The 27,470-nt window shown below is 36.2% G+C and overlaps 1 protein-coding gene across 1 annotated transcript; it reads left to right on the forward strand.

The window, feature by feature from the left end:
- Nucleotides 1-906: 906 nt before the first annotated feature.
- lhcgr (luteinizing hormone/choriogonadotropin receptor) lies at nucleotides 907-26,188 on the forward strand. Its single transcript, XM_041251671.1, has 12 exons — nucleotides 907-920; nucleotides 9,706-9,852; nucleotides 18,864-18,935; nucleotides 20,500-20,574; nucleotides 21,197-21,271; nucleotides 22,458-22,532; nucleotides 22,618-22,695; nucleotides 22,898-22,966; nucleotides 23,366-23,440; nucleotides 23,886-24,071; nucleotides 24,631-24,702; nucleotides 24,943-26,188. Exons 1-12 carry the CDS (start codon nucleotides 907-909, stop codon nucleotides 26,186-26,188), a joined length of 2,184 nt encoding a protein of 727 aa, XP_041107605.1.
- Nucleotides 26,189-27,470: the final 1,282 nt, after the last annotated feature.

Genomic DNA, 27,470 nt, shown 5'->3' on the forward strand with positions numbered 1-27,470 from the left:
TGTCCCACTGCAGCGTTTCACTAAGCACAGCTGATGGCAACAGCTTGAGACAAATCATGAATCATTAATTAAAAAAAACAAAACATTATATATATTACTCTGAAGCGCTCCTGCTCTCTGTGTTCTGTTATTAACACGTACAAAAAAGCCACTAACAGTAAGGTTTCCAAATGGAAATGTATCAACAGTGAATACTTTTTCCCCCAGAGTGCAGCGCAGACAATAGTAAATCTGAACTCCTGAACGATATTGCTACGACTATGGCACGGTCTAAAAAAATTAAAATATTACCAAATCACAAACGGTGATAAAAATGCGTTTGAACAACAGATATTAAAGGCTTATATGGTTTCTCTTTCAATTAGAGACCAACCATGACTAAACACGTATTGCACACAACAGTTATTATGAAAAAGGTAAACTGCGTTTCTCCCCCAACGCACTGTTGTGAAAAGGAACAAACTCGAACGCTTACGCACTGCGTTGCATGATAAAACTTTGATCGGCCGTGCAGAAACACAGCTCTGCTAACCAACGTCCTGGACTGTGCGATGGAATTACAATGTGCATCTACCTGAGCAGTTAAGCCTTGCTCTTCATCCTCTGCAAGGCTCAGGACACGTCGCAGCTTTTCCATGGCGTTTGGCAGTAACTGTTTAAAACAATTGCTTTTTTAAATTTAACTCTTCACTCTTTATCTCCCTCCTGCCATTTCGTTGTGTCAACTTTTTCTATAAAAAAGTTAAACAAAGTCACGAGTGTATTCTGCACTCATATTGGCTTATTTTGGCCCCTTCAGGGTTTTGCACTTTTGACCGAAGAATATTCAAACTGTTCACAGGTGGCACTACAAATTAAACTGGGCCAAACACCGCCAGGAAAAAGGTGCTGAGCTTCAGTGGCAATATGGCTGCGTCCAGGTACAGAACATGCCCTATGGAATTACGGTAAGAAAGCAAGTGGTCGATTCACAGGTTGCTTAACTCATTCAATTTACATTAAAGAACATCAACAAAACAAGAATTTGTCCATGTCCTAATATATTTAATAAAGATAATCTGTAGAATTGTGATGGGACAGAACCAATCCATCTTTTTAGGACAGAGGTGAACAATATGTTACAGCAGAGTCATGGGTTCTGGCATCATGCCATCTGTGTAGCCTAATATTGCAGGGAGAAGGAGATAGAAGGACCTGCCATGACATCAGCAGAGGTTCCATCACACACCTACATACACTGTCTATATGAACCACAGCTCTGAATTCCAACGTCAGGCTAAACCCTCCTGAACCCTGCACACAAACATACTTTGGAAGATGCTAGTAAGTTCATCCTGGCTTTAATGTACGTAACCTTCCTGTATAGAGAGCACAATCTTGAGGTTATTTCTAGAATAAAGAATTCCTACACTTTTATTTAATGTACACACATTAGCCTGGGCTATTGGTCAAAACTGTACGAAGCCTTGGTGTACTTCAAGACTGCAGCCTCTCTTTGATGCCCACATCTCCTCTGTGGTCAAATCTTCCTTCTACCACCTTCTGCACATCTCCAAAGTCCATCCCTACCTTTCCCTCCCGGATGCGGCGATACTTTGCCATGCATTTGTCTCCTTTCGACCACTGGTCTTCCAGCACGCGCCATCAATCGACTGCAGCTAGATCTTGCCCAGCTGCACTGGCTACCAGTAAAGTTCAGGATTACTTTCAAAATTCTCCAGTTTGATTGATTGGTCTCCAATTGATTGATTGTAAAATGCAAATACATGTCAGCTCATACATTATTTATAAATTAATGTTAATAAAGTTTATTCATAATATAATAATAAAGTTTATATATATAATATATAATATATTATATATATATATATAATATATATATATATATATATATATATATATATGTGTGTGTGTGTGTGTGTGTGTGTGTGTATATATTGCGCTTCCTATGAATGAATTATGAATTCTATTGTAAACTTGTTAAAATGATTGAACTCTGGCCTCCAGATGTGAAAGGTAAGTGAGTTAGCCCACTGCTCCACCTAACTCTCTGAACTGTCATTTTTAACTAGAAATGCAACCTTAGGACTTAGAACGGCAGATGTTAGTTACTCAATACATCCATTAGGTCTGAAAAATATATTCTCTTAACAAATACTGTTTTAGGCACCCAGCGCCTACCTTAGTGTTTGTCTGTTTTTACATTTAATCATTTTTGTCATCTTTTATCATATTTTGGCTGCCTTTCTGAACTACCTTTAAAATCCAGTAGGTGGCGTTGCCCTACAAGATTGGACTGCTTTAACATCTGGCTGGTTTACTGATTGACAGAACTACCAAGTCTGCCCACATGAGTTTATAGTTGCAGGAAGAATTAACAAGTAAATACATTTACAATACCCAATTAAGAGTAACTAGCTGATATGTGTAATGGTTTTAATTAATTAGCACTCTTAGTCATTAATTACTTCCATTCCAACCAAACTCAAGATCCAGAAAATGAAGTACAGTCTAACAATCACAACACAACATGGTTATATAGTGTATACATTTTATAAAGTGAGTTTAGTAATACAGTTCAAAAGTAAGCAAGCATTCATCAACATACATGGAGGCTGTGTGATCCAGTGGTTAAAGAACGAGGAGGTTCCCAGTTCAAATCCAGGCTCAGCCATTGACTGACTGTGTGATAAATTGTTGTAAGTGACAATGCAGCTGATGCATAGTTCACACACCCTAGTCTCTGTAAGTCGCCTTGGATAAAGGTATCTGCTAAATAATTTATATTTGTCTTTCTATAATAATACCAATGTTCTTAAATCAATAATCAAATATCATGAATAAAACATGTAAATAAATAACTATTTATCTAGGATAATATCTAGGATATTATGAAATTATAATCAATCAAATCGTTAGCAATCTGTTGTTTAATTATATATATAATATAGTATATAGATATATATATATATCCCATAATATATATATACTAATATATATATTATATATAATATCCCTTAATTATAATTTAGAATCTTTTGCAGTTGAATAAAGGGAGATTTTAGCACATAGAATGGAGGGAACAGCCCTTGAAAAAGACCCTGCTGTTTGGATTTTTATAGTGATTTCACAGTAAAGATGTTCTTCAGCTGGAAATATTGAGTGGGCAGTTGTTTTACAGCTGGAAATATGTATTTGTTTATTACTTTATATAGCACTTTTCATACAAATGTATCGCAAAGCACTGTACAGTACATAGCAGAAAAAAGAACAAACCACAATACATTTGTATAGTATGTCACACTTACAACTGCCACAATCAGACCATTTAAATAACATATTTAAATAACAGTATACACATATTACAAAAGCAGCAATTTTAGAGTTACATTAAAACCCACTAAGATAAGAAAGTCATTTTATAAAAGTGCGTTTTTAGGCTTGACTTGAAAACTGTAACGGTCCCAGCTTCCCTGACAAACGCAGGCAGAGCATTCCATAATTTAGGAGCTCAACAAGAAAAATCCCTCCCTCCTCTGTTGCTTTTGTTGACCCTCGGAATAAACAGCAAACCCTGCTGTTCTCAAAGTGCAGTTTGGAAGATACAGGGTCAGCAACTCCTGCAAATAACTAGGTGCTAATCCATTCAGGGCCTTGTAAGTTAACAGCAAAATCTTAAAATCAATTCTACACTGCACATGGAGCCAGTGTAAAGAGGCCTGAACAGGGGTAATATGATCACTTTTCCTGGTTTTAGTCAGAATTCTAGCAGCGGTATTCTGAACAAGCTACAGGCGGGATACCACACATTTTAGAACACCAGAAAAAAGTACATTTCAATAATCAATTCTAGATGAAACAAGGCATGCATTAGTCTCTGCATCAGATATGGAAATAGTTGGTTTGGCTATATTTCTCAAATGGTAAAATTATGCTTTAGTAACTTCCCTAATATGAGTCTCAAAGAAAGATTAGAATCAAAGATGACCCCCAGTTTAAATTTTGATGAGAGACTGCAAGGGTCGAGCTCAAGCAATCCCACCTTTCCTTTTAGTTGGTTCTGTGAGCCCACCAGCATAACCTCTGTTTTTATCTGAATTCAACTTTAGAAAGGTTTGTGACATCCAATGGTGGATGTCTGTAAGTAGCAAATAACACCAGGCAGAAGAAATTTCTGGCTTTAGGGACAAATCTAGCTGGGTATCATCAGCATAGCAATGGACGTTCACTCTGTATCTGCACCTAATGTCACCTAATGGTAGCATATATTATGAACAACAAGGGACCTAGAATGGAGCCCTGTGGAACACCACAGACTACTTCTGATAATGCTGATTTTACCTCCCCTATAGAGACAAACTGAAACCTATCAGAAAGATAAGATTTGTGGACAAGGCCAGACAGTCCCACTGTGCTTTAAAGACTATTCAGTAGGATGGAATGGTCTACAGTATCAAATGAAGCACTTAGATCTTGAAGAATTCAAACTGATGGAAAGCCTGAATCAGAGCTTACCAGCAGATCATTCACAGCTCTGACAAGGGCCGTCTCAGTGCTATGTGCAGCACGAAAACAAGACTGAAACTTCTCAAATATAACATTAAGAGTTAGAAATTTTTGTAACTGAATTGCAACCTCTCTAGAACCTTATCTAAGAATGGTAGGTTAGAGATTGACCTGTCTTTACTGAGGACTTTATGTTCCAAATTGTGTTCCTTGCTTAGGCTTTACCACAGCTGCCTTAAGTTGGTGGTTGTTTTACAACTGGAGATATTGAGTGAGAGGTTGTTTTATTCTGTTTTGATCCTGCAATCACACACCACGGGTGTGACAAACATTCCCCTGGTTATTTGAGAGTTGACAGAGCAGACTTATGATTGGATTATGTTTCTGTACAATAAAAAATAAACTAAGACTCTAATTCCAACCCCGTGTGTGTCTTTAAAAGTTATTTTCAAGGTGTTTTTTTTTTTATTAAATATATCTAGCCCTAACAAATAATTGTCTTGAAATACTCATTAAAATTCTCACAAGCCTGCAGATTTTATTATTGAGATGCCCCACTTTAAAATTATTTCCAGAGAAACATATATTAGTGTTGATCTTCAGTACTGGCAGGACGCTAAGTGAATTTACAGTGCGTGGCAAATATATTTCTTCTGAGAAGAGATAAATCTGGAAAACTGCAGCAAAATGGTAATGAAATACCGAGAATGTTGTTATAGTAAAAAGATATAATGAAATAGGTCTCAAAGCCAGTCATGCGACATACAAAATATTATTATTGTTATTAACGTTTTCACTGTACTCATCATATATTCAGGTAGAAAAGTTTACCATGGTATTTTTGCATGGCAAATTATATTATGCATTTACCATAGTTTACTCTGGTTTGCCATGTTTTTGAATATGCTCTACCTTACCTCTCTGGGCTTTACAATGCTTACCTGTTCTTAACCACACTTTAACAATGCTTTATCACACATTGCCATATTTTTACGGTGGGAAACTTTTATAAGGATTGCTTGTGGATTTGGGCCAGTACAATGACCGCAGATAGATAAAAACTTAAAATTCTCAAATAATCTCACAGTGAAGTGATTCTGAGAATTATTCCTCTGATGAGATTTAATTTAAATATTACAGGCTCTGACAAGATACAAGTAGAGTTTAACCAATATGATTACTTTCATATAAAGCAAATATCCTCATTTGCATGCCAATGCTCCTGACCCTGCACATGTTAGTATCAGCATGGCCAGCACCTTAATAAAAAAAAATTAAAAATCCAGTATAAAAATCATGTCAAACTACTCCAGGGCATTGTGCTATAGAATAGGTTTTGGAAATGAAAGACAGAAAGAATGAACTGAAATCAAAAGCAAATCTCCATTTGACACATAGCCCTTCGCCCAATTTTGTCATCAGTCAGAAGGTAAAAAATCCAGCAGTTTTGTTGCATTTTTGGCAAAGGTACAGAAAGACGGTCCAGTGTAAAACTGGAGTACGTGCTTTAAATTAGGGGTATGGTTAGGGTTAGGGCTGATTTTAATCTTCAGCTCAGTATTCAAATATTCTCAGTTGCCCATCGCTAAAAAGCCAGACTCGTCTTTCTGCACCTATTCTTCAATTTTTATTGTATTTGCATTTCTTTTACAAAACAATGTCCTATAAACTTCAGAAAAAAAGAATGAATATCGGAACATCTAATCTGAACACAGACAGAACATACGAATAGTTTGGAAACAAGAAGAGGCTGTTGGCCGATCAAGGCTGGTATGCAAAGTATTGCTGTATAGTGCACCTTAATAATGTTGATCAATGTTTTTAGCATGAACCTCATTCAAAGCTCTGTGCTCTCTATGCTTAATACTTTATCACACGCTGAAACAAAAATTGTGGATTTAATAGTCCACTTTCTTTTCTGATACTGAATACAACTTTCTCTGCAAGTTATTGAAATTAGGTGTTTAAAACCAAGTTGCTAATAACTGTGTTATTGACTGGTACCTCCCTACAAAGCACAAAATAATAGGCATGAAAGGATAATTCCTACCAGCCAGCATTTGCTTCTTATCCCACAGAGGCAAGTGTTGAATTTATATATTAGTTTTCTATTAATACTGGGCAAATTCTCTGCTTCACTATTCTTAAAGCAGTACAATTACTATGCCAGTCCAATATTAACCATTATTTCCAAATGATGTGAGTGAATACTATTGTTACATAGCCAGAAAGCTCATCCTAATTCCACATGTCATTTATTAAAGCCCCCCCCACCCCCACCCCCACATACACACACAAACACATGCAGCTTATTAATAGGTGTCAGTAGTGTAAGGACATCATTACAGCAATGAATTGAGGTGTTATTATTTCATGTTTTTTAACAGAAAAAAATTCTGACGCACAGGTGAAAATGTTTTCTTGAGCCAGTTTCTTTTTTACATGTTAAATTCGCCCCTAAGTCTTATGCAGCAGTCAAATAATCACCCCCCTCTGGGATTTTAAAAAGACACACAATTCAACCTCTACCATAAAGGCGTCCTAAACCCATTCAAACAAATATGAATTCTGCTATCTGTGTATGTTGAAGCAATAAGTGACTATGATTCTTGTGCACTTGGTACATTGCGCATATATATATACAGTGCCTTGCAAAAGTATTCAGACCCCTGACCAATTCTCTCATATTACTGAATTACAAATGGTACAATAAAATTTCGTTCTGTTCAATATTTTATTTTAAAACACTTAAACTCAAAATCAATATTTGCAAGGTGACATTGGTTTTATGTTGGGAAATATTTTTAAGAAAAATAAAAAACTGAAATATCTTGCTTGCATAAGTATTCAACCCCCACACATGAATATTTGGTAGAGACACCTTTCGCTGCAATAACAGCTTTAAGTCTTTTGGGGTAAGTATGTACCAGCTTTGCACACAGTGTCAGAGTGATTTTTACCCATTCTTCTTGGCAGATTTGCTCCAGGTTGTTCAGGTTGGTTGGACGACGCTTGTGGACCGCAATTTTCAAATAGTGCCATAGAATCTCAATGGGACTTTGACTGGGCCACTGTAGGACATTCACCTTTTTGTTCTTGAGCCACTCCAATGTTGCTCTGGTCTTGTGCTTGGGATCATTGTCCTGCTGAAAGGTGAATTTCCTCCCAAGCTTCAGTTTTTTAGCAGACTGAAGCAGATTCTCTTGCAGTATTTTCCTGTATTTTGCTCCATCCATTCTTCCTTCAATTGTAACAAGATGCCCAGTCCCTGCTGATGAGAAGCATCCCCACAGCATGATCCTGCCATGACCATACTTCACTGTAGGGATGATGTATCTTGAGGCATGGGCAGTGTTAGGTTTGCGTCACACATAGCGCTTTGTGTTTTGGCCAAAAAGCTCATCTGACCACAAAACCTTTTCCCACATCGCAGCTGGTCACTCTCATGCTTTCTAGTAAACTCCAGACGTGCTTTCAGATGGTACTTTTTGAGTAACGGCTTCTTTCTTGCCACCCTCCCATACAGGCCAGTGTTATGCAGAGCTCTTGATATGGTTGACTGGTGCACCATTACTCCACTCCCAGCCACTGAACTCTGTAGGTCCTTCAAAGTGATTGTTGGCCTCTCTGTGGCTTCTCTCACAAGTCTCCTTCTTGTTTGAGCGTTGAGTTTTGAGGGACGGCCTTTTCTTGGCAGTGCCTGGGTGGTGTGATGCAGCTTCCACTTCTTGATTATTGATCCAACTGTGCTCACTGGGATATCCAAACACTTGGATATTATTTTGTACCCTTTCCCTAATCTATGCATTTGTATTACTTTATCTCTAACTTCTGTAGAATGCTCTTTGTGTTCATTTTCCTTCAGATTCATAGCATTATAAATATCTAAATATCAAACAGAACGAAATTTCAATGTTACATTTGTAATTCGGTAATATGAGAAAATTGGTCAGGGGTCTGAATACGTTTGCAAGCCACTGTGCATGTGTATATATATATATATATATATATATATATTGCTGATATATGTGGCTATATATTAGGATATATATTATATTTTATATATACTATAATATCCTATATAATATCTATTATATAATACGATATATATATGTGTGATGTGTGTTGTAAAATAGGTTACACATATATTTCTACTGATGTATATTTTGCAACCCATATCTGAAATCGTTTTTTGTATGTATGTACAAAAACTTTCAATCTGTTTCAGTTTATTTAAAGTATATTTGGATTTAAAAAAAAAACTTTTCTTAGTTTTGTATCAAGAATATTCAAATAATAATGTCGGCCCTAGATGTATTACATCCGGTATATTGTAGTATAATAGACATTATTATTATTATTATTATTATTATTTTTATTATTATTATTATTATTTATTATTTATTATACATATTATTATAAAATAATAATAAAAGTCTATAATGTAGATTTATACGGCTATTACTTTCAAAAAAGAACGATAAAAACTCTGAAAAGACTTTGTTCCTTTAATAACTTAAAACGATTTGAAATATTTTTTTTTTTTTTCAGACGGTTTTCTTAGAGGAAAAAAATGATGACCTTAATAATGATTACTTGGTATACACAATAATATACACATTATTAATTATTATTATTATTATTATGTTTTCCTGAATTGATCTATTGATCATCCACGATTGGTGGCGGCTATTATTTATTATTTTGTTTTTTATTATTTTTAGTATTATTTTGATACAGTAGAACCAAATCCATGGCAAGCTGCCCCAAAAATAGCTACGTTTCTGAATAACGGGTAAACATATTACGGTAGCTAGTAGTTGTATCAATACCAAGGGATAATCCGTTGTAATTCGTGGTCAGGTACAGTTTCGGACGGACGAGGTTTTCACGATGCAAAGGAGCTCGTCAATCCATAAAGATAAATGACCTTGTCATCAAGAGGGCTTGTGCACTCGCCCAACTATTTAGTAAGGTGTTCCTTTGGGCTGCCAAAACCAAAGGCTCGTGCCACGGCGTAAAAAAAAAAAAAAAATACAGTACGCTGATCTTCAACATTTGTAACAACGGTTATTTTATTGTTTAAGTGTTCCACAAATCCGACTTCCAATCACTTGTTTGAATCTGCCAGGTGTCCAGATGTTCTTTCCGACTTATTGTAGCGTTACTAAGCTGTAAGACATAGGCAAAATAAAACAGATTTATTTTAAGTGTTAACATCCATTCATCCTTGACTTCTTTGAGTCTTGTGTGTCCAGATGTCTGCCGATGTACCAACAAGACTCTAAGATGCAATGCAGAGACAGAGGCTCTTCTTCCAGCTGCAAGAGACGCATATAGGAGACTGTAAGTAACAAGCACATTGAACAGATACAGGCGGTCTGCTATACTGTCTCAGGTATGTGCAGGATAAGAGTGTGCATTGTATCTAAATGTGTCGGTTCGTGATGCTGTTTAATTATTTTATGTGTTTAAAATAGATTTAAAAACATTGGATACTTAAATAAACAATTAATAGACACAAATATTTGTCTATCGCATTTGCAATTGCTGCTCATATAGCTGAGGTACCCAACTCACAGAGGAACGCATACAACTCGATGCACTTTTAAACCAAACAAGGTTTACACTTCGTGAATTATATTTTGAAACTGTGCTTTTTTTTTGTTTGTTTGTTTTTTATTATTGCTACTATTTAAAATGATGATTTTTTTTTTTTTTTTTTTTTTTTTTTTTTTTTTTATTAAGCAACTAGCTAGATAATGCCCTACATGGTTTTGTTTTATGTAAATGGAGACGTTCCATTCAACAGACACAATTCTTTTTCAAGGAGACACTTAATCCACATTGCTGTTTTATTTATTTATTTTTATTTATTTATTTTATTTATAAATACCTAATATGTATCTCAACAATCATAATTCTAACTAATAATCATATAATAATAATATGTGTAAGCATGTCATGGTTAAAGACATATTTTTTTACTACACACATTCCTCACAAACAATGTACACGGCCTGACTATAAATATAAAATGGTACTTTGGGCATAGAAGGTTATAGTGTGACTGACGACGTAAAATTGAACAGTGACACTCGTGTTTTACAAAAAACGAAAATTCAGACAGGGTGAGGTAATGGTGCAGAAAGGCATTACATTTTATTATGACGTATTAGACAGACGAACGTAATATTGTTACACTTATGTCCGATAAAAAAACAACTAAAGTCAATAAAAAAGGTAAGTATTAAACCGGACATGGTAGATAAAACACGATAACTCTTTCTGTAAATAATACTACATAATCTGCTGCATTATAACAGAGAACATTGTTGATTCATTTTTTCCATTCATAATTTGCTTACCATGCTATTTTGTGCTATCAACAGTTACAACTTCACAATATTATTTTCTTTCCACCAGTGCTATCGGGGTGAAGCAGCTAAATTGATATATATCCAGTTATGGACAAAAGGTTTTAACCATCCTTTAGAATTAACAAATTTTGCTTAATAAAGTCGAATGAAACTTGTTAAATAATGTTACATTAACATATTGAATTACATAAGCTGTGACATTTCAAAATACTAACTGAAAAACTGATAAAAATTAAAAATGTGACATTTCAAAATCTAACATGAAATACTGTACTACTGTCAAAAGAGCAATATTATTTTGTCGTTCATTGAGTACATGATGTTAAATAAAAGATCTCAATTATACAAAACTGTTGGCCACAGCTGTCCACTAACACATTTTTAAAGATGTAGTTCCCTAGAGAATGCTGACTGCATTGACAGTTTAGTATTCTGTTTGCTGAACTGTATCAGTAACCAGACCTTTGCCAAAAGGACCCTTCAGCTTCTATGAACTAAACAACCAACTGAGAACACATGAGGCGGAGTCATTTTCCTGTTTTATATCTACAAACCCAAGATGGGTTCACAAAGCACAAGATATATGAATTGAAACTGTAAAAGGGCAGTGCATTTTTAAATGAGGCTGAAAGATAACTTCAGTTCAATGTAACTGGGAGAACACCAGTAGTTAATGTTATTATTATCCATCCCGCTTGAGAACCTTTGTGAAATTTTGTTATGAATTGTATAGAAGATGTTTTGTACTAGGGGGCTTCATAAAATGAAAAGGAAGCTAAGTATAACATAATAATAATAATAATAATAATAATAATAATTAATAATAATAATAATAATAATAATAATAATAATCATCAGCTTGAGTATATGCAAGCAAGCTCATTACTTTCTGTACCCACAGGCTGTATTTTCAGGGCAGATGTGTGCATTGACTTGTAGAATTAAAAAACAAGTTTGCTTCATTGACCTACTGAAGAGAGCATTGGAAACATCAGACGCACAGGCTAATCCCTGTTATTGACAGTGGTTTCCACAGTACACTTGCTCTGAAAAGTGAAGCCAAGAGAGAACCATCTTAAAAGTGGTTCAAAAGTGAACAGTGCCTTCCTGGTTGCTTATGGTAGCCCTTCACCATGATGACAAAGTTTTTTTCCAACTTTGCAAACTATATTTATACATGCTCTGAGTATGGACTTCAAATATTAAGATCTTATTTGGACAAAGGGTGCTCCAAAACTGTCTGGATATTATTTATGGGCAGTGCGTACTATATGTTGAGGTTTTGTAGTAATACCAAGCACATAATCCTTAGTTTTACTAGGGTCTTATCAAGAATGCTGTCCCTGACAACTGTGTATTCTGTTAGTGAGGTACCACAAGAACTGTTAGCTATGAGTTCCCTGCTTTACTAGTCTGGTCTGCATGTCATGTTACCACCCTGCAATATTGGCACCACTGTTGCAACAACAGATGCTCTTGTTTCAGTTAACACCATAGAGCCACTCTCTCGGTACATGCCGTCTTTTGGCTTTGTTGTGTTGTGCTGCACATTTGCAGAAGCTTATGAAATGCAATTTAACATAAGGCGATCTACAGAGAAATGCAGTCTGCTTCTCTTTATGTGTATCTTGCAGTTGATTTGACAGCTCATTGATAAGACTAGCAACAAAGAGCAAATATTATGAACTAGGACTCATCTGGTTTTCTCTCTGATGTGCTTTAAACTGTTCTATACACGCCAATATATATATATATATCAATATACCTGAGTATATATATAGGAATGATCGAGACTGTTTCACGTATTGACACGAATCACTCTTCTATATATATATAATCAAAGAGCAAATATATATACTAGGGACTCATTTGTTTTTCTTATATATCAGCTATGCTATATATATATATATATATATTAAATGTATAGGTGATGCAGTGCTCAATATAACGTAGTGCAACAGGTGTAGAGGTGATGAAATGCTGTTGTTTATTTACAAACAACAAAGTACTGGTGAAATGACAATTTATAATCCAAAGTAACCACAGGACTGGCAATACACAAATATGCATATTACTCAGTGATATAACTCCAGGGTTCAGTCCCGGAATAATAAACACAGTATAAACACACACAGAACACTGACACAATCACAAGTCCAGAGTGAGCGCTGAAGAGCAAGTGGTGCAATACAATTTATTAATGAACGCGAGTGCAGTGAAGTCTGGGTTGGGTGCTGGCCTCAAGCAACAGCTCCCGGATTGTGTTAGCCATCTATCAAGAACAAACAGAAAGTTAGAATGACAAACAAAAAAAAAAACATGATCACACTCACAATTATTAATTACATCCGTTTTCTCACGGGTCCTTCAGTAACCAACCAAAGAAACAGATTGCTGGGCCACTTCCTCGAAATACCCTCAGTCACGCCCTCTTTCAGTGGCACGGCTAATCACGTATCCTCCAGTCCATGACTGACACATCACATACCGTATTAAGGTGATGACTTCTGGTATCGTGGCCCCGCCCCCATCCTGGATGGCCAGCTTCCTACTGACCCTGGAATGAACTGCCAAACCATCTATAGAGTTCTACAGAGCCCTCACAGGTCGGAAGATTGCTGACTAGGATTCATTTGCTCTCCGTCACAATAGCACATGGCATTTTTTTCAGCGGTTCCCCACCAGCTCAGTGTTATTATCCCAATAATGGCACGGGACACGTATAAATCATCTCACACATGGTGTCACCTTTATAATTGCAATTGTAATGGGTTGTAATGAGTTTGTTGAAGCACAGGTGTTACTGATACTACTGAACCAGGTGTGTGAAACCAGCTGATGGGATATGTGCTGCAAAAACACAGTTTTCTATCATTGAAACAGAGCCCTGTATCTACCAGAGTTATGAAAATCAATCAGTGTCTGCAAGTCTTAGTCAGTACAAAAAAAAAAAAAAAAAAAGAGAAATATGTGAAATAACACGGAGGATCTTATTTAATTGAAGTAAATGGCAGCAATATTTAGATTTAGGAATTAATTAAAGAATGAAGGAAACACTTTGAAAAGATGTCCCAAAAAGGAAAATAACAGAAGTGCAGTTGTGAGAAATGAAATTGCACATTAGAGTCACAGTGATGTCTGTCATTAAAGATGAGCCAGTAATAGAAGGTTTTGCAGGCATGCATCATGTAGGGATCTGTAATTTGTGGCAAGAGGTAACATCCAAATCTCTCATTACGTTTTGTTTGCTCTAATCACCTTGTTTGCTACTGATGATAACTAAGTGAGAACTATAAGTGCTAGTCACATTTCATCTCTTGTTTCATTCAATGTAATCCTTCTACGAATGTAAGGATTTGTTTTTCACATCACATTAGACTTTACAATGCATAGATCACTGGTGTCCAGACATTGTCCTGGAGAGCTATTCCACTCCAGGTTTTACAGATAAAAATAGATAAGTAATTACTGCAGGATCTGGATGGAGGTTTAATTGGTTCAATGAAAACAATTTAAAACAGGGTTGGAAGAAAGATCAGGAGTGGAAGAGCCAGTGGGCATAAGGTGTCTGATTGTTATAAGATATCTTGAGCAGTTTGGGTGAGAAGACTGCTCAAATGTGCAAAATGATGTCTCTTTTATTAACCCTACACACAACATACTAGCTTGTTCTAAAACACAAAAAAACGACGATTGCACTCAGATTGAGCTATTAATAAACATAGAAAGAAAATGTTTTAGAACTGTGTTGTAGATTATATACACAGGGTGATATTTGTACTGGGATCTAGAAAAATCCTTAACTATGATTTGGTTTCCATTGCATGATATCTTTCTGATATAGTCATTTTTAAAATAAGCAGAAACGAGAATGCTCGAGATTCCCACATGACGCAATACATGTGATACTTGCATAAAGAAAGAGGTGCTGGCATCTGTGGGTGGAACAGCAAGAGACAAACGATAGCAATTTATGCTGGAAATTTATATAGAGCAAGAGATTTGATTTTTGTTCAGTATTGAATTACATCAGACGTCATTAGCAAGAAATAACAGGTGATACAAATAATAAAGACCAAGCTCTTGAAGTTTACTTAGCTGCAAAAATGCAACCTTTTGTAATAAATAAAAAGACATGGCACAGAACTGCATGTATGTCCTCTGTTGACACAGCTGTCTGTAATCAGTTTCATTTGCCTTTTCATTTAATTAGTGCCTGTAGAGATTTGGATCCTCCACAGCTATAAATATTCAGGTTTTCTCTAGTCAGTAATATGAATTACTGGCTATTAAAAGAAATACACTTCATACTGCATTTTAATATCAATGGAAAACTTTAAATAATAAAGATTCAACAGTTTGTTTTTTCTCCACATTCTTTCCCAGTGAACCACATTACCCAGTCAAAGCCAGTTCTTGAAAAAAAAAGGAAAGCATATGTTGTTCTGAACCCCTTTACTGCCACACACATCTTAATGAGTTCATTAGACACAAGTGCTCCAAAAGTCAATAAGTAGTCTGGTCTAAACAGCTTTCATGAGAGCAGAGGCATCATATACTTTAACCTTGTAATCCATAACCACAAAACACTCATTGCAAGATATGTAAAAAATATTACTAATGTAAAGCTAGTAAATACGTTTAGGGTTAAAGCTGTTCTTTAGATGAACTAAAACATTGTCCAGGTGTAGCAGTAATTTGATACATGCTTTGATATTATTTAATGCAAGCTTGTATATAAACAGAACAGTTTGTATTAAGATGATAAAACCTGTTTGATGGATCAGTGAAAGCAATGCCATATAGGATATATTGCTGTAGGTACAGTAGTCATCTATGTGTTGCTTGTATGCCGGAAAAGAGGTTAGATTTTTTATTGGAAAGCTCTATGCCCAGACTCCTTATCTTAACAGATGTTCAAAGGTGTACTTTCAGTACTTTCACATATCAGTATCACTCTGTGCCTCATTGAGCAGGTTGTGATAGGGTGTATTTGCAGTAAAGGCCTTGAATGAGCATGTAATCTCATGAATGGAGTCACAATACTGGAATATATGACTCGTTTTACATAAGAATGATGGGATTTCTGCAGTTCCTTTTTTTTGTTTCTTCTTTTCTGTGGAGGTCCTGGTTTTTATTGTGTGAAGTATACCGCTTCACATTTCCATGTTAAAGATTAAAAATTGACTGCATCCATACTGCTTATCAGATATTTCTCCTTTTACTCAATATTTTAATGTCAAATTATTTCACTGGATGAAGCCAAAAATGTAAACGTTCATGAAAATTAAAAAATGATTGTGGTTGCAAACGGCAGAAAGGTGAACTTCATGATGTCTAAAGTAGAGACATGCAGCATGAAATGAACCATCTTCCTAGATTCTGCTATTAAAGTATGTACCTATCACATATATGCATTCACATGCTTTAAGATCAGCTGATGCAGGCCTGCTGTGCCTCCCACAGGTGTACACAAAAAGGAAGGGAGAGAGTGCTTGCAGTCACTGTGCTTCCAGATCGTGGAATGCATTGCCATCTCATAGCAGAAGTGCTACATCAGCTGATAACTTTAAGTCAAAATTGAAAACATTTTTTTTTTTTTTTTATATTAGCTTTGAAACAGAATTGTAAACTCTGTTTTTCTTTAATTTCTATACTTATGAATTGTATTGTGATTTTCTTCTGTTTTGACAGCGCTTTGATATGCATTTTGTATGAAAGGTGCTCTATACATAAAGTATTTATTTATTTATTGATTGACTGATTAAAAACAATTGTGCCACAAATGAGAGCTAACTAATCATAGCGTCTGATTCACAGACTGCAACTTCAATTAAGAATACTAGGGTCGCTATGTCCCCCATGTTTAGGAATGGAAAACTATCCCCATAAAAATAACTGCAGTCAGAAGCAACTGATAGTGATTACTGATAGTGATAACCGATCGTGATAATTCATAGTGATAATCGATAGTGATAACCGATTGTGATAACAGATAGTGATAACTGATAGTAATTACTGATAGTGATAACTAATAGTGCTGGTAGTGAGCAAGCTGTATCATATACAGAGTCACATACATATTATGGGTTTTAATCTTGACATTTCCTATTGATCGATTAAATCACACCTGTTTGCTAGTGATATTTTATTGAAAAACAATTACAATTGCTGTTTACAGTTTCATAATGCCAGCTAACTTTACTTTACATACATTTACTTATATGTAATTTGAAAGTTTGAAAATAGTTGCTTGCTTACATGTATTTGAAAGTTACCTGTGGTCTTTAGTACCCTCCACCATTTTTCAAGTTTTATGATAATGCACTCAGGTAGACAAGATGAATCAATCCATCTATTTTTCAATCAATCAAAACCCATAAGTGTGATTGATCATTATATATCTAAATACCTTCATTAATGAACATTGTTAACTGTTAAGCTTTTAAATAATAGCAGGATTATGGTATTTCAAAACATGTGTTTTTTATAATTAATAGCCTGAACAAAATAAAATGAAGAGTCTCTTAATATCTTTGTACGTACTATGTATATAATTAAGTTGTGGAAAGAAGTAGGGTGATGTCCTTGCTCTCTAGAGTGGTTTGATTAAACTTTCTTTGAGTTGACTGCTAGCAGGGTTGTTCTGCTGAAAATCATTGTATAAGTAAGGCAATGTTTTCACAGTAAAAGAGAAACTACCCCCATAACCTTATTGAACTAGATTAAGATTACAGTTCACAAGATAGCTATCTAAATTGTTTCATTGAGAGGAAAATACATAATTTTGAAGTCAAAAGAATGCAAGATGCAGCATACTTCTTCAGTCACAAGCTAGAAAAGAGATGGAACTGGATAAGATGGAACAGGGTGACTGCTTCACAGCACACAGCTATATAAGGAGATCATGCTTATTTCTAAAGCACAGAGTCAGTAACTTAGAAAAACATGCTGCAGTTCTCACAGTCAACCAGTCAGAAACAGCACAGTTAAAAATGAAACTACCTGATGGACTTGTGAAAAACAGTAAGATGCACAATAAGTCAGTGAATGTGTTGTTTATTTTCCATAAAATAACTAAATAAAAGATATGATGAATCCTACTCAGTTAGACTGTTATAGTGGTTTCTTATTTCTGATGTTCTCGTCATGTAGCAAACGAATTGTAGGAATGGATATTCTTTCCAGGTCTATATGGCATGTCTCGTCCAGGTTACTGGGATCAGGAGCGCTGGAGCTAGGGGTGCTGGGGGTTACAGTTCATTTCAATGGCTTGCAGCACCCTCACTTTAAAAATTCTTCCAGTGCCACTGACTAGGATTTAGATTGTGAGGATTCAGGCTATTGGTAATATCCCAATATCATCATGTCAACACAAAATCAGGAATATGTCAGGCATTTCATTTAGGGGGTGCTAAATATTTCTAAGGTCTCTTATTGTCCCCAGCAGGGAAAGGAAAGACAGTGATATAATGGTTATAATGGTACTGGTTGTAGATTTGTCAGTACCTCAGTGTGTCACACTTTTCCATGTACCTACAACACTGCTTATCCAATTATGATATAACTTGGTATTAACATTACTTGGCATGAATTACTGAGAGTTTTATATCTTGGGATATATGGGGGGGTGTCTGTCAGTCTGTTCATTTCCACATCTGTATATCACATGATGCTGAGAACACTTTATTCCAGGTGCTGCACATCAGTCCTTTTATCTAATAACATCTAGATGTTAAATACCAACTCTCCAATTTTCTATTGAGCTTCTGGTTTCTGTCCAGCATGGTTATCCCGGTAGTAGCAGCAATTCATATCCATTTCCTTTGCATGGTATGAGTGAGTAGAGAGCTGGGGCACTTGTCATTGCAGTACTACATTAATATTAATACATATACACATTTGTGCACATTAAGTGCACAAAAAAGCATATCTATTGCAATTAAGTGTTGTCTTCTGTTCTGTTCTTTTTTCCAGAACATTGACCCATCTCCCTTTAAAAGTTATTCCTAGCCTTGCTTTTGAAGGACTAAGCAGCGTGTTTAGAATGTAAGTATGTGCAGTGTGTTTAGAATGTAAGTATGTGCAGCGTGTTTAGAATGTAAGTATGTGCAGCGTGTTTAGAATGTAAGTATGTGCAGCGTGTTTAGAATGTAAGTATGTGCAGCGTGTTTCATGCGTTTACTCTTGCGCAGTGAGTGAAAGATGACTGACACTTTATTGAACGTCATGATCCCGGCACTATCTACAGGCACCCACTGTCATAATTAAATACCAGTTAACTGAAATTTTTTGACTGTGGTGCTTAAGTCTTTAATGGCTTTAGTAGCTAGCATTTATAGATTGAAATGTAGATTCTCAGTCAACAAACTGATTGAGGAGTTTGTAATTTTAGCCAGAGGATAGAAAATTGCTGGTCAATTCCCATAGCAAAACTGGCAATATGGGAGAATAGTGCCCTGTAAGGGGAGGGGTATGGAATATGGGAGGTGTGATACTAATTGGTTTTGTGAAACCAATGAAAACACATCAGAAAGTATCAAAACTATAAAAATTGTAATATAAGCAGATCTAATCTGATTCATGCGCGCTGTTGACTGCAAATAGTCAATTAATTCATATTTAATTTATTTTCAATAGCACAGTAAGGGTAATTGACTGAAACAAGCCCTTGGTATTTTTTGCAAGAAAAATACACCATGTTACAAATTATTAGATTTCTTATTAGATCTTTAAAAAGAAAAAAAAAAAAAGCCTGTGCAAGAGAAATCAAAGAACCCACTCAAGAGAGGTACTTGTTATAAATCTGCATATAGATGTGTTTCTATAATATATTAATAAGGGGATATATTAAGGGGGGGAGGGGGGGCGCAGCAAACCAGTCACTTGAGAGTAGAAGGAGTTTAAGAACCACTGTACTAGAATAAGTTGTTGTGGGTGCCTAATTTCCATACTGTTAGAACGGGTGTGAGATTCTATAACATGTACTAATGTAGGATAGACATACACGTTTCCTTTAGGATCTTTACAGGGCTTTTTGTGATCTTAATGCTCTCTGTTCATTTTTATTAATAATTACAGTTTTCCTAACTTAATACAAGCACCATAGCAACCTTGTTTGAGGGTGGGGGCTGACACTGCATTGGAGTTAATCGACACAATGATATCAAATAACAAACAATCACCATTACACTAAAAAATATTTGATATTTGAATAAGGACTAATATTCATAAGTAGAAAAAACTTTGAAAGTAAATGGCAAAGAAAAAAAGTCCATCTTCTTTTGTAAAGGAGCTCTCTCCAGTACAGTTTAGCAATTAAAAAAAAAACAACACTGTCTGTCTAATCCACAAACAGAGACGGTTCTTTTGGAACAGCAAACAGCATGTTGGTATCTGAACCCTGAATCATAATACTAATATCTCAGAACAATTGGATTGCTAAAAGACATTTAACAGTACAGTGCTGTAGTGTGAAAGATGTCGTCTTCTTGTATTCTGATCGTTTTCTGCTTTGTAATGTATAGAAAGAATACACACATAGACAACATCATATAATGGAGACTCCAAAACAAGCTTGCTAACTATGCAACTGCATTTCATTTGATTTCAGTGAGATCTCTCAAAGTGACTTACTTGAAAGAATAGAATCTCGTGCCTTCAATAGCCTTCACAACCTGTCAGAAATGTAAGTAAGAACAATTGTGCATTTAATACTACTTTGACTTTCGGGAGGAAATATAGAGTTGCCTCATCTAGGAAAGCATCATGTCGTTAGATGGTTTAGTACACTGAATATGTTTCTTGACGAATACAACATAGTCACTATCCCAGTATCTGGACACTTGCCATGTGTCTGCACTGCTTGCTAAGGTTATTATGTTGAAACATGTTAATCTTGAATGAACAGTGTATCACTTCATCCAGTAGATAATACAGTGGACAGTGGAAATGACCAAAACCTTTCAATAGCTTTATTCACAATAATGTGTTTAAACTAATACACCAGGGACACATTTTAGTTACATATCCCACAAATGTCATAACAACCTTATTTTTAAAATAAATGCTTCCACTGCTTCAGCAGCGTCTGATTGTCTAACGGATATTGAGGTTTGGATGTGTAGAAAGATAATGCAGTTTGACACATCCAAAACAGAGCTAATTCAATGTCTTTCAAAATGAGCAAAACCACAGCTTTCATGATAGTCACAGTCGCTTACAGGATCTGGTAAAGATGACACATTGAACTGGTGAATGAACAGGTACTCTACACTGCCATTCATTTTTGTTCTTTTTTTTTTCAATAGCTCAATCCAGAACACTAAAAGCCTGGTGGACATTACTCAAGAAGCATTCAAGGATCTTCCGAAGTTAAGATACCTGTGAGATAATCTGAACAGAATTGATTTCATTTTGAGATCTTGTTGCTATTGTCATTTTCAATAATCGGAGTTAGCCTTTATACAGTGAAAACAGATTCAACCGGTCACCAAAGGGAATTTGTAGCAGCGGGATATTTTAAATATTTCATTTCTTACTTGTTTAATATGCTATTATGCATATAGGCTTTTTTTCAGAAATGGCTCTTCCTTCTTGCCACTGTTCCATACAGGCCAGATTTGTGGAGTACCTCAGCTATTGTTGACACATGGACAGTTTCTCCCATCTCAGCCATGGAATGCTGTAGGTCTTTCAGAGCTGTCATTGGCCTCTTGGTGGCTTCTCTGACCAATGCCCTTCTTACCCGGCTGCTCAGTTTGGGAGGATAGCCTGCTCTAAGCAGATTCTGGGTGGTGCCGTATACCTTCCACTTCTTAATGATTGACTTGACTGTGTTCCAAGGGATATTCAATGCCTTTGAAATCTTTTTATACCCCTCTTCTGATCTGTGCCTTTCCATAACTTTATCCCGGTGTTATTTTGAAAGCTCTTGGTCTTCATGTTAGTATCTTTGCTTTGAATGCACCACCCAACTGTGGGACCTTACAGAGACAGGTGTATTTAATCTGAAATCATGTGAACCACTTTTATTGCACACAGATGGACTCCATTTAACTTATTGTGTGAATTCTGAAGGCATTCTGAAGAGCTTATTTAGGAGTTGGGGTGAATTCTTATTTAATGAAGACTTTACAGGTTTTTATCTGTAATTCATTTGATCCCCCCCCCTCCCCACCCCCATCCCCATTTTTTCACACAGTAAAAGTGTTGAATGCTTAAATGCTTAAATGCTTAAACGAATGCTCATGATTGCATCAAGATTCATGTTGTAACACAACAAATGTGTTGTTTGACACTTTTGTACACATGTGCGGTGGGGGGGGGGGGGGGGGGGGGGGGTGGGGGGGGGGGGGGTGATGAATACTTCTATAGGCACTGTAGCTGTAGCTATAGATATAGATATATTACAGAATACATGACAGGGCTTAGCTAGCATTATAAATAGAATACGTGAATGATAGTCTATTCACAGAGTGAATGTGCTGTACATTTCTTTAATTGTCCAACCCTTTCTAGGTTCACATTGCAGCTACTGGTGTTCATCACAAACCCTTTGTTATTCTACAGGAGCATTTGTAACACTGGAATACGAACATTCCCTGACCTAACAAAGATATTTTCTGCTGTGTCCAACTTTTTTCTGTAAGTGTTACTTTTGCATGTTACATTTATATTTCTGCCAAATTACATTTATTTACAAAAATGTTTTTTTTTTTTTTCCTGACAGGGAAATTAGAGACAACTTACACATAAAAGCAATTCCACCCAATGCCTTTTTGGGACTGGCCAAGGAGAGTGTAACAATGTGAGTTATTATTGAGATTATTATCTATGAAAAATAAAAAAAAACAGTATGTAGGTTCCTTAAGCAGTTTAAAACAAAGCATTTTCAGGCACCTCAGTCTATTTTAATGGTTTAGATCATTAACACAGCCCAAAATATCAAAGCTTTGCATTGAATTTGCAGACAAGTTATAATGTATTTGTGTTTCTTTTGTTTTCCATAGGAAACTATGTAACAATGGCTTAAGGGAAATACAAAGCCACGCCTTCAATGGGACAAAGCTTGATACATTGTATGTATGCTTTTAAACTATAATGACTTATTTCAGTATTTAATTGCCTTTTGCTTGGTTTCCGATCAATATATAAAGAAGGCATTTCAGCTATTTCATGCTGTGGACAAAAAATATACCTCAAACAATTGGCATTATCTGTAAAAAAAAAAAAAAAAAAATGTTTTACTGCTAAAGTTTTTTTGTTGAAACTTTGGATGACTTTTTTGCCAGCTTGATTTATTTTTAGTAAGTCCTATGACACACGCTTCATAGATTGCTAAAATCATATTATGAGTCGCTCAGTACTAGTGTTACATCTATACTGTTTCCACAATGTGTTTATTTGCTCCTGACATTGGGGAGATGCTAAAATGATATTGTAAAATAAACTATGTGTGGCAAATCCTCTTTTCACAGGGAGCTGAAAGATAATAAACACCTCCGAGTAATGCACAGAGATGCGCTAAAAGGGGCCACGGGGCCAGATGTATTGTAAGTCAGACATATTCTTCTACTTTTGGTTGAAACATAGGATTGATGTTTGAAAAAGAAATATCAAGTACGTGTTGTGCTTTATTTGGAGTATTTTTGTGCTTGCAATTTTAGGCCATAAAGTCAGAAACAATGTATTACCCCTTCTTGAAGGAGAGGCAGTGACCATGGCTGAGCGGTCACATACAATTCTGTACATTTTTGAAACCGTGACTGTGTATCATGTGTGCCCTATGTATATCACACACGACTGAACACCCACGGGTTGTATCCCTTGTACAAAGTGCAACGCTTGTATATAACACACAGAAATATGCCCCAAATGTGTAAAAGGGCACATGATTTATTCTAAACAATACAGTATATGCAGTTGCTCTACATCCTGTAAAATGTGCTTGCTTTCCTGTAGTAACATCAAAAAGCAGGCATTTCCACTGTTTTACAGAGATGTTTCCTCGACAGCACTAGAATACCTTCCCACCTGTGGACTGGAGTCTGTCCATATACTGATTGCTCGTTCTTCTTACTCCCTGAAGAAATTACCGCCTTTTAGTGTATTTGTCAATCTACACGAAGCTTATTTAACATACCCGAGCCACTGCTGTGCCCTTCAGAATTGGAGAATCAAAACGTAAGAATGCTAACCAGTTATTCGTCTTATAAATACTTCACGCTTTCACAAGAGAACAGTCTAACAATGATTTGAAATGGTTTCATTGAGTACCTATTCTTGTATATTTGTGCAAAAATACAATATGCCTTTTATACACAGCTCTGGCCAAAAGGTTTGCATCCCCCTATAGAATTAACTTATTTTCCTTCATAAAGTCAAATGAATACTGCTGAATAATGTTATGTTAAAATATTGAATTACATACAGCTTTGTATTTTTCCATATACTTAACGAGAAGTCTCAATTCCGAAATTCTAGGTAATGCAAAACTTTTAACCAGAGCTGTATATAGTGATATGTTAGAATATTTACTAATTGGAATTCAATTATTCAATAATTCTGTAGAGCCTAGCTCACATTTTCTTCAAGAGTAAATGGTCGATGGGGGGTTCAGTCTATTTTTGTTTTTATTTATTGGAATTGTACCACTCCCTTTCAATGTTTCTGGCTATACTTCGTTAAATGTGATCTGGGTTCTCTGAAAATAATGTTTGCTTTTGTACCTACTTTTACCCAGGCAGAGTTCTTTGATTGCTAGTTGGACTAACCTATCCAGACAGTGTGAAGAGGAGAGAAGCATGTCAGAATAGTGAGTAATGTGCTAATAAGACTTTATAGGAAATTGTTTTGATTGCTGCTGTTATTGCTTTTTTCTATACAGGAATACATGATAATTTCTAGAAGGTTGTGATCTCACCAAAATGGTTGCATCTATATAAAGGGCTGGTGACTGCAAAAGGAACCATGTAACAAAAAAGGAGTCAGTCATAATAAATGAGTCTTATTAATTAATTACTTTCAATACATTCTTTAATTGTTTTCTTTACAGCATTTCAATCCCAACAAATGGACGATCCAGCTCACCTGTGGTGACTCAGTTCCCCATTACCTCGGAGTCCAGATCCCCAACAGAGAATTTCTCCACTTTTTCAGAGGAAGAGCTGGAAATGTTGGATTTCCATTATCCAGAATTAGACTTTTGCCAGACTGAAATAAAACTCCAGTGCACCCCTGAACCCGACGCCTTTAACCCTTGTGAAGATATCATGGGGTATGCTTTCCTGCGAGTCCTCATCTGGTTTATCAACCTCCTCGCCATCATGGGCAACCTGACCGTGCTGCTGGTTTTCATGACCAGCCAGCACAAGCTCACTGTCCCACGGTTTCTGATGTGCAACCTTGCCTTTGCTGACTTCTGCATGGGAGTCTATCTGCTCCTGATCGCCACGGTGGACTACAGAACGAGAAGTCAGTATAACCACTACGCGATAGAGTGGCAGACCGGCCCTGGGTGCAGCTCGGCTGGGTTTTTCACAGTGTTTGCCAGTGAGCTCTCTGTATACACGCTGACTGTCATCACCCTGGAGAGGTGGCACACGATCACCTATGCCATGCAGCTGGAGCGCAAGCTCTGCCTAAGGCATGCAGTGCTGATAATGCTGGGTGGCTGGATCTTCTCTATCACGATGGCGTTTCTGCCTCTTTTGGGGGTCAGCAGTTACAGGAAGGTCAGCATCTGCTTGCCAATGGACATTGAAACGTCAGTCTCTCAGGCCTATATCATTGTAATTCTGCTTATAAATGTCCTCGCCTTTGTCATTATCTGTGTCTGTTATATCAAAATCTACCTGGCGGTAAAGAACCCAGAGCTTGTTGCCAGGAATACAGACACAAAGATTGCCAAAAGGATGGCGGTGCTCATCTTCACAGACTTCACCTGCATGGCGCCCATATCTTTCTTTGCCATTTCAGCAGCCTTCAAGGTCCCTTTGATCACAGTGACAAACTCTAAGATACTGTTGGTTTTGTTTTATCCCATTAATTCCTGTGCAAACCCTTTCATGTATGCCATTTTCACTAAAGCCTTTAGAAGGGACCTTTGTGTCCTGATGAGCTGGTTTGGGTGCTGTAAAACAGAGGCCAATACGTACAAGTTGTCCATCTATTATTCTCGGAAGAACGGCAGCTCGCTAACGGCTAACAGGAGTTCACGGGCTGTGTTAAAAATGACAGCTTTCAGCTGCCAGCCTTCCCCGGGTAGACAGGAAGAACTGTTTTGCAAAGAATGTGAATAAATTTTTTTAAAAAAGACATCCACATTTTTTTTAAAAAGTTTGCTTGCTGGTGCAAATTTTTATTAAATTATATTTAAAATAAAATAATGTTGTGTGTGTACATGCAATAAGTACTGTTGCTGGATATTGGGGATATTACAAAAAAAGGGAGTAAGCCTGTACTGAAATGAATTTGATCCCCCGGCATCTGCATATTTCTAGTTGCTTATTGTTAATTGTACTACTTAATACCAAAAAACAATGCTCTATGTTAAGACCTCAGAGGAGTTTGTAATTTTCCCTGTGCTGTTTAATGCCTTACATTACAGTATTTTCTTTATTTTGAATTTTAGCTTAAACAGATTTCAGACTGAACAGGAAAAAGTAGCACCAGGACAGATCTTAAAAAGACCCGTGGACTCACCTTTGAAAAGAATATAGAGGGAGTTGTGATGCTTGAAGCTGCCATCTTGGGAGGTCACCAACACGTATCTATTGTGCATTAAAGAAATATCAAAACTCTTGTGATTGTGTTTTTCTGGTGACACATGTCTGTAAGCAGATATAATGTACCACAGCACTTCATTTTCAGTCTGCTAATTTTAGGATCTGCATGTTGCCTAATGAAAGTTGCCGGAGTTGGAACGTGCTAACTGAAGATATTACTCTAGCAAGGTTTTCTGTACAGAGTGATCCAGCGAATTATGTGAGACATTTCTTCCAGTAATAAAGTAGTCCATGTCAGTATATCTTTGATCTCGGTCCCTCAATTTTTCTCCTTGACTGAGAACACAAAGTTAGGGTTATTATCCTGTTCAAAACCAATAAAAGACTGAAGAGGCTGTTCTCTGAACATTTTGACATTGAAATGTTTGTTGTCAAAATCATGTACAGTTGATACCGAAATTGACTTTCAATTACTTTTTTGGCTTCTTAATATATATATATATATAATATATATATATATATATATATATATATATATATATATATATATATATACAGTACTGTGCAAAAGTTTTAGGCAGGTGTGAAAAAATGCTATAAAGTAAGAATGATTTCAAAAATAGACATGGTAATAGTTTACATTTATCAATTAACAAAATACAAAGTGAGTGAACAGAAGAAAAAGCTACATCAAATCAATATTTTGTGTGACCACCCTTTGCCTTCAAAACAGCATCAATTCAGTTCATCTTGGAGAACTAACCACAGTTCTTCTGTGGATTTAGGCAGCCTCAGTTGCTTCTCTCTCTTCATGTAATCCCAGACAGACTCGATGATGTTGAGATCAGGGCTCTGT

This window comes from Polyodon spathula, chromosome 6, assembly GCF_017654505.1.
Source record: "Polyodon spathula isolate WHYD16114869_AA chromosome 6, ASM1765450v1, whole genome shotgun sequence".
Taxonomy (NCBI): domain Eukaryota; kingdom Metazoa; phylum Chordata; class Actinopteri; order Acipenseriformes; family Polyodontidae; genus Polyodon; species Polyodon spathula.